The 11,832-nt window shown below is 35.0% G+C and overlaps 1 protein-coding gene across 1 annotated transcript; it reads left to right on the plus strand.

The window, feature by feature from the left end:
• The first annotated feature begins 7,131 nt into the window (after positions 1-7,131).
• Positions 7,132-9,262, plus strand: CLDN8 (claudin 8). The gene is made up of 2 exons (XM_023189296.2): positions 7,132-8,501; positions 8,841-9,262. The coding sequence occupies exon 1, from the start codon at positions 7,352-7,354 to the stop codon at positions 8,027-8,029; it is 678 nt and encodes a 225-aa protein (XP_023045064.1). The 5' UTR covers positions 7,132-7,351; the 3' UTR covers positions 8,030-8,501; positions 8,841-9,262.
• The last annotated feature ends 2,570 nt before the right edge of the window (positions 9,263-11,832 follow it).

Here is an 11,832-nt window from a genome sequence, read left to right on the forward strand (position 1 = left end):
GGTTGTGTGAAAACGTGAGACAGCCAGCTTACCTCTGCTGAATGTTTCTAGACTCCTGGCAGTGCTTTTCATCGATTGTTTGATCTTGTTTAAAAAGCATCAAAACCCTGGAAGCTGCTTTTTTTCAATGGAATGAAGGGTGGCTGTTCTCACCTTTCTGTGTGGTTATTTGTGTGCTTTTCCAAGGTGAAAAGAATAGTTGGTTAACAAGTTTAACCAATGACAAAGTTACTTGACTCAGCATTTCTTTCTTCCACTAGCCCCTCAGTTTTGTGGATGTAAAATTACAAAGAAAAGAAACTATGTCTCATATTTCTTGGTTTCCAGAGTCTGTCACAGGGCCTGGTACATACTATACTTGTTGAACGGTTGGAAAATAAGCGTTCAGAAGATGTTTTTGAGACATCATCTTGAAAATTTTACAGAAAGTACAAAATCTCTATAAATATTTGAGATGAGGATTTGAACAACTTTAGTTTTACTTATATTCTCGTTAAAAAAATATTAGTGTATCCGGCATATTATTATATATTGTGATATTTTCTCTTAAAAAAATAACTGAAACCCAAGAATGCCATGCACTGCTTGTTGCAATAGCATTCTCACCCAGTGCCATGTAAAGTTGGTTTTAAGTAAGGCACTTAATGTCTAGCCCTATTAAAATTAGCAAACACTGGTTGCCTAAGGCAGACAGAATCTTAATTTGAATTTTAAGTGGAAAGTTAATTGTTTTGTAAATTAATCAGTAATGTGGCTTAGCTCTATTTGCCCAGTTAATTACTTTTCCCTGTCCTGTTAACTTCAACTTTACAAGGGAAAACATTTCTTGTGCTCCTATATTCATTGTTTGCTTATAAGGACATTGCGTGCCCGCGCGCACCTGTGTGTGTGTGTCTGTCTGTGTGTGTGCACTTGTATGTGTTTTCCATTTGTGTAGACTTTTCCCTTATATCTTATGATTTCCCTCATATCTTATGATTTCTCATATTAAACAATGCATTTTGCTGCAGAAAATGGAAACTCTTCCTTTCTCTTTATACTGCTCAAAATCCTGTTGAAAACTTATAAAGTGAAGGACGTTGTTTCAGAGAACCACTTCTGCTCTACCAAAACTTACATGCTTTACAAGAGATAAAACTACACAGTAATGCAAGCTTTTAGTTAGGTTTACAGGTAGGTCTATAATGACGTGTAGCACATAATGGGTCAAGAGTGTAGCCTAAGGTGTCAGACAGAATACTGTTCCCATATTGGCCTTTTCACTAGTTTATTGTGAGGATTTGGGTCAGTTATTTAAACTTTGTAAATTCCAGTTTCCTGGTAAAACTGACATAATAATAGGGCCTTTCTAATAAGGTGTTTCGGAAGTTCAAATCATATAGCTAATTAATCATGCTATCACTTAATAATCTTAATTGTTCATATAACTTGGTAATTAAGTAGTTCTTATGACTAGTATTAAATATTGTTTATTAAAATATATTATTTTTAAGCATAGTCATATTAAATATATTATCTATTATCCTATGTGCCTCTTTTCTTCCTTTTTATCATTAACATGACTTAAACTTGTTATGAATTGCTGTGGATTCAAAATAAAATTATGAAAAGTGCTCTGTTTTGGTCCTATTCATTATCTGATGTTATCATTTTTAGTACTAATTACAGTCTCTGCCTGGCCAGAAACTTTTGTCATGGACCCTTTGTTCTCCTCATTCAAGGCTGCATATTATGTTTTACATTTCAGTAGAAAGGATTATTATGAGAGATTGAGAGATTTTTTAAAACATTTGTTTTTCAAGCAATTCCAAAAATAACCATGTGGTAAACAGTTTTATACAACCTTTAATTTTTTTTTTTTTTTTTTGCCTTTGGAAAAGGTAAAAAGAAAAGTTGTTAGTGAGTCACCTGGAAAAGCAATTTTAATGGACTAATGAAGGTAACCATAGAATTATCCCTCTGCTGGTCACTAAGAAGTCTCTATAAAATACAAAGGAAAATTTCTCTGTATTATAATTAGTTGAGAGCACAGGCACATGAAACTGTTCACGTCATTGCATTGAAATTGTTTAATGCTTACTTTAGCCAAATACTTGTTCAGTGTTGGTTAGGTCATTCAGTATCACGACCTAGTCTGTAATGAAGGAACCATGAAGATGTGGACAATCATGGGAGGTGGAGGAGAAAGGGGTGCCAGTGGTAACTTCAGCACGGGAACTCTCTTAAATTCTAAATAAGGAATAATTTTATTGAAATTGCGAGTATTTCCCCAGCAGAAACTCCTTTGAATAGAGTAGCTAAAGAAGTAGGTTTCACATTTCAGTGAAGCAGGTATGTTTTAAAAACTGCAAAGGTTGGCCATGCAAAATGGTTTCAACAATGTGCTAAGCAAAGAATAAAAATATTTTGAACATATTTTATATCTTAATTAACTCTCACCATATATGCAATATAAGAAATTCTGTTTCTCTAGTTCTTTTTAAGGAGACAGTAGGCAATACAGAAAAGAACGTGGGCTTTGGGTCTGCCTCTGAGTTCTATTTCTGTAGATTCAACCAGCAGAGTCTGTGTGGCCTTAAAAAAGGCAGTCTCTCCTGAATTTTAATTTATTCAATTATAAAAGGAGAGTAATGACCCCTGTTTTCTAAAAATGTTTTAAATATAAGGTAGAGTGATATAAAGAACCTATTGTATAGAGAACATTTAATACTCAGTAGCTGCTATTACTAGCAATTTCTTCCTTTTTTGAAATTTTTCTTGAAATCATTAGAATTAGGGTATTTAACATCAATTCTCCACATATAAATTACTCATTAATTTATAGGAAAATTTCCACAGTATACACTTTTGTTTTTTTCATTTTTCTCCCTGGATTTCCAGTACTTTAGTGGAGACATCAAATATATCACATGAAGTACACAGATCTGTCTTTCACAATATAACAGAATTCATCCTACACTCCGGTTTTAATTTTTAAAAATGCAATGTGAAGCAGAAGAAAGGTAAAAACATGTCCATAACACTATTTCTATCATTGATTTTTTTATTCATGTTCAGTCTTTTTTCATCTTGGAAAAATGAAATATTGTTATGGGTGATATAATATGGGTGAAGTTCTTAAGCACAAATAGACCTTCAGAATTATGCAAATTTGACTGCTTGAATTTGTTAGTAGCTAGATGTTATGGACTGTATATTTGTGTGCCCACTAAATTCATATGTTGAAATGTTAAGCCCCAGTGTGATGGGATTTGGAAGTGAGGTGTTTGAGAGCGAACGTTTGGGAGTGGTAGATGAGGTCATGAAAGTGAAATCTTCATAATGGTATTAGTGTCTTTATAAGAAGAGAATGGGACTAGCGCTCACGCTTTCTCCCTGCTATGTGAAGTCACCTCATAAAGACAGCCTTCTGTAAAATGGGAAACGGGTCCTTACAGTGACACTGGCAACCTGATCTGGGACTGCAGAAGAATGAGAAATAAATTTCTGTTGTTCAAGCCACTCGGTCTGTGGTATTCTGTTAAAGCAGCTTGAATTGGCTAAAATACTAGGCAACTTCCATACAGGAAGGAGTTCATTTTTAAGCAGAGCAATTGAAAATAGATCACACAGAGGTGGTGAAAAGAGCAGTCAGGCACAATGGTTCACGCCTGTAATCCCAGCATTTTGGGAGGCTGAGGTGGGTGGATCACTTGAGGTCAGGAGTTCGAGCCCAGCCTGGCTGACATGGTGAAATCACGCCTCTACTAAAAATACAAAAATTAGCCAGGTGTGGTGGCATGCACCTGTAATCCCAGCTACTCGGGAGGCTGAGGCAGGGCAGTCGCTTGAACCTGGAAGGCAGAGGTTTCAGTGAGCTGAGATCAAGCCACTGGACTCCAGCCTGGGTGACAGAGTGAGACTCCATCTCAAAAAAAAAAGAGAGAGAAAAGTGGTAAAAAAGAGAGGGCTGCTAATGAATACAGAACACTTAGAGGATAGAGAACTGGAAGCATAGCTGGTCATCATGGAAAACAAACAAGATGGTGGTTCAAGAGAACATACAACAATGCACAACAGTATTTTCGAAACAACACGGAGATCTATTGATATGTTCACTTACTCTCTCAGGACAAGACGGTTGGCCAAGTATGGTTGATTAACAGTGAAACGTAGTTAAAAATAAACACACTTGTAAAACTGTCATCACAACAGAAAACTACAAAGCAAATCCAGAAAACAAAAGAAATTGACCTTTGCTTGATAGGCAGAAGCAAAAATTATTTCAAACAGTGATAAGAATTAATAGATAATCCAAGACTGTGGAGTTGAGTTAGGTTAAGGATTACTGGGCATAAGACAATCTGATAGTGATTTGTATGTTATCATTTAGGAAGAAAAAGCATTTGTCTGTGTTATGCTATTATCAGGGCTGAATGCAGCTTAGCAAATTTAATTGCTAAACTTAAATCATGCCTTATGATGATGCTGACAGAAAGAAAAGTCTGAGGGAGGGTGGAGAGGGGGTTGACATGAGCTCTCATTTCTCTCTTGGGTTCTTGGTGGTATTGTGGTTCTTCATGGAAATGGAAGTACAAACTACTGAATAATTGATGTATTTTGCTCTGTAGTTCTAAATTAGAGTGAAATGTTATTAATCTGTTATATCTCTATTACCACTATCTGAATTTTGTAGCCAAGTTAATCATTGTAGCAGGACAGGAAAGTAGATAAACAGTTTCCTTTCATCTTTGAATTTAGACCCCTTTTGTCTTTAGCAAACTCAATATTACCATTTTTTTCTGTCTTTTTATTCCAGTGTCTTTTAGGACATGGTTATGTATAAATATTATGGAGTTAACTGTATCATTGTCTGATAAGGAACCTATTTGGATGTCCTGGGCCACTTCCTAGTAGGGAATTACCTCTACGATAATTCTAATGTGAACCTAGTGTTAATTTCCCACTCAGATCCTCATCTTTTGGCTAGGAAAATTTTAATAGTAAAGTATCTAATATTTTCAAAATAAGGAAAATATTGTTATGTAAAACAAGTTCCTGGTAAAGTTCAAGCCTTAAGGGAAGAGAGGTTTGGTAATACACAAAGCCAAGAAATATGAATGCGTACCTGGGACACAGCTCTCACAACGGCTGAGGCACTCAGAGGCAGAGCTTTCTGCTTCTGTCTCATGCGTTCCTGTGTTGATGTGGATAGTCAGCAATATTTAAACAGAGCTCCTAAGAAACAGGCCACACAGGAATTCGAAAAGAAATTTCAATGAATCAATATATGCCTTGATATCCCTTAAAATATGGCTTCATTTAGTCATTATCTCAACCAGTTGCATTATTTCTTTTTCATTTTTCAGTTCTGTCAATGACTCCTTTTTCCCAGTTTGACAATTAAAGATTAAAAATGTCTTCTGTTTAGATGTCATTTTCCTTTTGTGGATTGCACAAAAGGAAAAATCTTCAAGCTTTACTTCATTTTCTTTTCTTCTTCACATCATAAAAATGATCTTTTCTTTGAAGTTTTACTTTCTCTCTGCTTCATCGGACTACCTTAAATCCAAATATGGGAGAAAATATTTTCTGCTCACTTCTTAAATCTTATTTTCCCAAGATTAATCTAAGTCCCCCTCCACCACAAATCTGTAGTGGATAAAAACTTGATGAAGAAAATGCCGCATATTTTCTACATCAGCCTAAGGGACACCCTGAAATTTAGCACCTCGCAGGTCAAGAAGTGAGAAAATTTCTGTAAATATTAAGTTTTAACTTTTTATTACATTTATAATGTCTGTTTAACAAAATTATAACAACTCAGACTACTATGCATCCTACTTCTTTTCTAGAAGACAGTCTACTTTATCCTCCTTTTGCCCTTTCTACCATATAGTTTTTGTTTTAATAATATCTATAAATGACTCAGATTTTTTGAACCATGAAACTCGCAAAGTTTAATTAGTGAGCAGAAAAGATTTTCTCCCATATTTGGATTTAAGGTAGTCCGATGAAGCAGCGAGAAAGTAAAACTGTAAAGAGAAGATCATTTTTTATGATGTTAAGAAGAAAAGAAAAGAAAGCGCAGCTTAAAGTTTGGAAAGATCAGACAGAGAGCTCAAGGTGATCTCCAGAAGAAAATTGCTGGTGGAATTTTCTCAGATGAACATTTATGCTTAGTATAGCACCACTGTTATATCATCATTATTTTGAGAAGAAAGTTCACATTGTCTTGCATTTAGGGGTTTCTATGTCCTACTGCAGACATAATATTAAAAGGTAGGAAAACATATTTGGTTAATACCTAATATAATACAGCTTAGTAAATATAGTTCCCTTGTCCTGTAAATATTTTATTTTGAAATATTGGCCATTTGCATAGACCCAGGGGTCTTGAGACATCTTCAGAATTCTCGTTCCTTCAGCCCAGGAAGATAAAGCAGCAAGAATAGCACCACAAAATAAGCTCGTAAGCTTGTTTAAATGCTATAGTCCTGGCTACATAAGATAATTATCTGGTGACTTTTATTTTGGCAAATTTTTTTTGTTGTTGTTATAAATGAAGATTATCAGAAAAGTGCCAATGAGTAGTTTTTCTGGCTTAAAGAACCCCAATATGTTTTAAGTGCCAAGGAGGACAGCCTTGTGTATTTAATTACTTTAGTTTATTTTGTCCTCTGGCATGATCTGTTCCCTGATTTCACCAAAGTAGAGCTTGCTTTGAAGTTGTGGAAAAATTAAATCAATCACTTGGATCACATGTGTCCCAAAGAATGTGGTTTCCCAGGTAAAAGCAATCTTTCAATCCCCTACTCTCGTTTCACTTTGGCATTTCAACAGCATTGCAAAATTCTTCGGCAGATATTTTATTTTATCCCTTGGTCCCAGCAGCTCTTAATAAGAGTTTCAGAATTGCCTGTACAAGGTGCACCTTTCACATTACAAGGGATTGGCTCATTTCTTGATGCTTATGCAACCACTTATAACTATGCCTACAGGTAAACATACTGCTGTCTTCTCGGAAGACCGAGAAGTATAAAGAATGTTTATGTGCAGGTCTAGCCGTTACAAGCACCCAAGTGTTGGTTTAGACACACCTGGGTTACCATCCACCTTTTATTGGCTGAGAAAGTTGCCACACCTGATTTGTAAGTTTACCTGTTGCAGCCAATAGCAGGGCCATCTCAGCCAGCCAGCACTGGATACTATCTGGCCAGAAGTAGCAAAGCAGCTCTTATTTGAAAAGCCACTGGGTTCTGAGTTCATTACTACAGGAAAAACTGTTCTCTTCTGTGGCACAGAGAACCTTGCTTCAAAGCAGAACTAGCAGCTCAGGAGTCCAGCTGACTAAAACCCATCCCAGGGCATAATGGCAACCCATGCCTTAGAAATTGCTGGGCTGTTTCTTGGTGGTGTTGGAATGGTGGGCACAGTGGCTGTCACCGTCATGCCTCAGTGGAGAGTGTCGGCCTTCATTGAAAACAACATCGTGGTTTTTGAAAACTTCTGGGAAGGACTGTGGATGAATTGCGTGAGGCAGGCTAACATCAGGATGCAGTGCAAAATCTATGATTCCCTGTTGGCTCTTTCTCCAGACCTACAGGCAGCCAGAGGACTGATGTGTGCTGCTTCCGTAATGTCCTTCTTGGCTTTCATGATGGCCATCCTTGGCATGAAATGCACCAGGTGCACGGGGGACAATGAGAAGGTGAAGGCTCACATTCTGCTGACAGCTGGAATCATCTTCATCGTCACGGGCATGGTGGTGCTCATCCCTGTGAGCTGGGTTGCCAATGCCATCATCAGAGATTTCTATAACCCGATAGTGAATGTCGCCCAAAAACGTGAGCTTGGAGAAGCCCTCTACATAGGATGGACCACTGCACTCGTGCTCATTGTTGGAGGAGCCCTGTTCTGTTGTAATTTTTGTTGCAATGAAAAGAGCAGTAGCTACAGATACTCGATACCTTCCCATCGCACAACCCAAAGAAGTTATCACATGGAAAAGAAGTCACCGAGCGTCTACTCCAGATCTCAGTATGTGTAGTTGTGTATGTTTTTATAACTTTACTATAAAGCCATGCAGATGATTAAAATCTCTATTATTTTCTCAAAATGGACCCCAAAGAAACTTTGATTTACTGTTCTTAACTGCTTAATCTTAATTACAGAAACTGTGCATCAGCTATTTATGATTCTATAAGCTATTTCAGTGGAATGAGATATTAAACCCAATGCTTTTATTGTTCTAGAAAGTACAGTAATTTGTTTTCTAAGATGATTCAAGCGTCTACTCTTTTTATCATTTACTTCAAAATGACATTGCTAAAGACTGCATTATTTTACCACTGTAATTTCTCCATGACGTAGCATTATGTACATAGATGAGTGTAACATTTATATCTCACATAGAGACATGCTTATATGGTTTTATTTGAAATGAAATGCCAGTCCATTACACTGAATAAATAGAACTCAACTATTGCTTTTCAGGGAAATCATGGATAGGATTGAAGAAGGTTACTATTAATTGTTTAAAAACAGCTTAGGGATTAATGTCCTCCATTTATAATGAAGGTTAAAATGAAGGCTTTAATCAGCATTGTAAAGGAAATTGAATGGCTTTCTGATATGCTGTTTTTTAGCCTAGGAGTTGGAAATCCTAACTTCTTTATCCTCTTCTCCCAGAGGCTTCTTTTTTTCTTGTATATTAAATTAACATTTTTAAAAAGCAGATATTTTGTCAAGAGGCTTTGCATTCAAACTGCTTTTCCAGCTAAAAGTGTGATCTAAGAAACAGTGATGGTTTTAGAAAAGTGAAAATATTTTTTCTTATTATGTTTTTGTATTTGAAGAAGAATGATGCATTTTGACAAGAAATCATTTATGTATGGGTACATTTTAATAAGTATTTGAGTACAGACTTTGAGGTTTCATCAATATAAATAAAAGAGCAGAAAAATATGTCTTGGTTTTCATTTACTTACCAAAAAAACAACAACAAAAAATAAAGTTGTCCTTTGAGAACTTCACCTGCTCCTATGTGGGTACCTAAGTCAAAATTGACATTTTTGTTCTGTGAAAAATAAATTTCCTTCTTGTACCATTTTTGTTTAGTTTTACTAAAATCTGTAAATACTGTATTTTTCTGTTTATTCCAAATTTGATGAAACTGGCAATCCAATTTGAAAGTTTGTGTCGACGTCTGTCTAGCTTAAATGAATGTGTTCTAATTGCTTTATACTTTTATAAATTAATAAATTGTACTTTTTTCTAATTATTTGACATTCATTCACTAGTCTTCTTTTATTTCTGTTTTATTAACTTGTAGAAGAGTTTTGAAAATCCTGATATTTTTTATTCTCCAAATTGAGAAAGAATGTCAAGGTTGCCTTGTAAAGATTAAACAGAGCATTAATTTTTGAAAATATAAATTACTCTATGTTATTTAACAACAATGTACCTTATAATCATTGGATTCCTATACCAATATTCAATGCAGATAACATATTTATAATTTAAGATAGTACTATAAATTCAAACAAATCTATATGTTATACATATTATGTATATAACAGCCACATTTGAAAAATGTACTGTAGCTAAATATATATTTCTACTTCTGAGAAATAATAAATAACAGTTGCTAATGTTCTGGGGGCATGTATTACATGCTAGGACCTCTACTGCTTATATGAATTATTAAATCTTTTGTGAGACTGATAATATTATTAGTTCAATTCAAAGATGAGGCTATCTCGGAACAATTCATTGATTACCCAGTAGATTCAGGAGATTTAACAAAAGGGCTGCCTGGCCTCATAGCTCAATACTGTTTCTCTGAAGGAAACTGAAATTTTTTTCAGCAATGTCTAGTTTAGAAACTAATTTTTATATATTAAAATGACACACTTAACTACTATGAGTTGGGAAAACTTATAGTTGTCTTTTAAAAACAATTTTTTAATTGAGACAAAGTCTCACTCAGTCACCCAGGCTAGAGTGCAGTAGTGTGATCTCAGCTCACTGCAACCTCCGCCTCCCAGATTCAAACGATTATCCTCCCTCAGCCTCCTATGTAGCTGGGATTACAGGCATGTGTCACCATGCCCAGTCATTTTCTTTTTTTCCATGTTGGTGATTCTCTTATACCCAAGAGCTCATTCATCCTAGGCAGTCTTGCTTTTTCAGGTCAAAACATTCGTAAAAGGAAAAATACAGCAAAAATAACTGAGCACCTTGAAGAAGAAATCCATAGGCCCCATCTTCTAAATACCAGTCTCTAATCAACTATTTTTTCTTTTACCTAGAAAGCCCTTTAAATGTCCCAAACTCGATTTATTATTTCCCTCCTCTTTTCTCTGAAACAGAGTAACACTTCTAGTTTTTATTATGGCATCACTTTGAGTATCTCTGAAATCTTTCTACAACTTTCCACCTTTACTATCAGCTCATCTCTTATCTACATAATTGGAAAAGACTTCTAGACTTGTGTCATTGTCTACAGAGTCTTTTCCCAACAGCTGTCGTCCATACTTTTATCTTAGTTGTTTCTAAAGTGCAAGACAAGTCCCATCGTGGCCTTCCCATAAGCTCTGTAAGGACATCCCATTGCCTTTAAGGAAAGTCCAAAGGCCTTCGCATATGCTAACTGAGGGGAAGGAAAAATTATCTTGTAATTTTCAAGGCAAATTTTATCAGACAGTTTAACATCAGTGTATAACCAGTATAATAACAATTATAAAGTTAATGTCCCCAACTTAGAGTAATTAAAATGCCACAGGCCTCTTTAATATTCTGAAAGAGATATACTGACAACTATGAAATGATTCAATTGGTGGTAAATTACATGCAATAGAAAGTTTTATAATGTATTTGTTATGAAAAAAAAACCACACGATGGAAAGAACAGGGAGGCAGAGGAGGTGATGTTAAGTATTTACATTGTAGCTAGCTGGTTTTATGACTTGAGGCAAATTTTAGAATCCAATGTATCCCAGTGTAATTATTATTTTCCATTTGTCGGATAGAATAATAGGCCATAAGGTCCAATAGAATTATAATATGGTGCAATATTCATTGTGTTAGTGAATTTGGAACATTAAATGTGTTGCACCAATGAAAGGCAATACATATAGTAAAAAGAGGACCAACTTTCGAAAGAGTCAAATGAGAGAACCATCCCATACACACCCCCAAGCAGTGAATTTAGAAAAGTTCATTAGCCCCTCAGCCTCAATCTCTTCTCATTCATATAATGAAGGTAAGATTATTGTTGGAAAGAAGTATATAGAGTAACTAGCCCAATGCTAGAATGAAGAAATAGTGGATCACTTCTCTTTGTATAATATTCCTCCTTAAAAATTCCTTGGAGTTGTATATAAAATATGCACATCAATAAAATGAGCAAAAATAGAGAATAAAATATTAAAATAATAATTTTCCACATCAGGTATTCATTGTGATTGTGAATCTTACCAACAGGTTATTTTATGATTAATTATATAGCCCTGGGAAATGAATCTTTCACTGAATTTAGAAAAAGATAGAGGTAGTTTCATAATTTTACCATTAATACAGAAAGCAAAAACATTAATATGCTTTTATCTTTTTTCCTAGTAAGATTCAGATAACTGTTTTAGGATATGCATTTAAAATATTTTCAATTTATTTTTCTAATCCATTGATCCAGCCTTTAATTACTAATGCTATTTATAGCAAACAAAATTTTCAGATGTTTTGTAAATGTTGTGTTCTAGAGGACTTCTAAATACTTATTTCATTGATTGCTCAAAAATAGCAGTATGCGTTAGTATGTAGAAGACTCCATTTAAAAAATAAAAAAAGTGA

Source organism: Piliocolobus tephrosceles, chromosome 19 (assembly GCF_002776525.5).
Source record: "Piliocolobus tephrosceles isolate RC106 chromosome 19, ASM277652v3, whole genome shotgun sequence".
NCBI lineage: Eukaryota > Metazoa > Chordata > Mammalia > Primates > Cercopithecidae > Piliocolobus > Piliocolobus tephrosceles.

Excerpts from the sequence above, each read along its gene's own strand:
- CLDN8 (XM_023189296.2), top strand. The coding sequence starts at position 7,352 with ATGGCAACCCATGCCTTAGAAATTGCTGGGCTGTTTCTTGGTGGTGTT.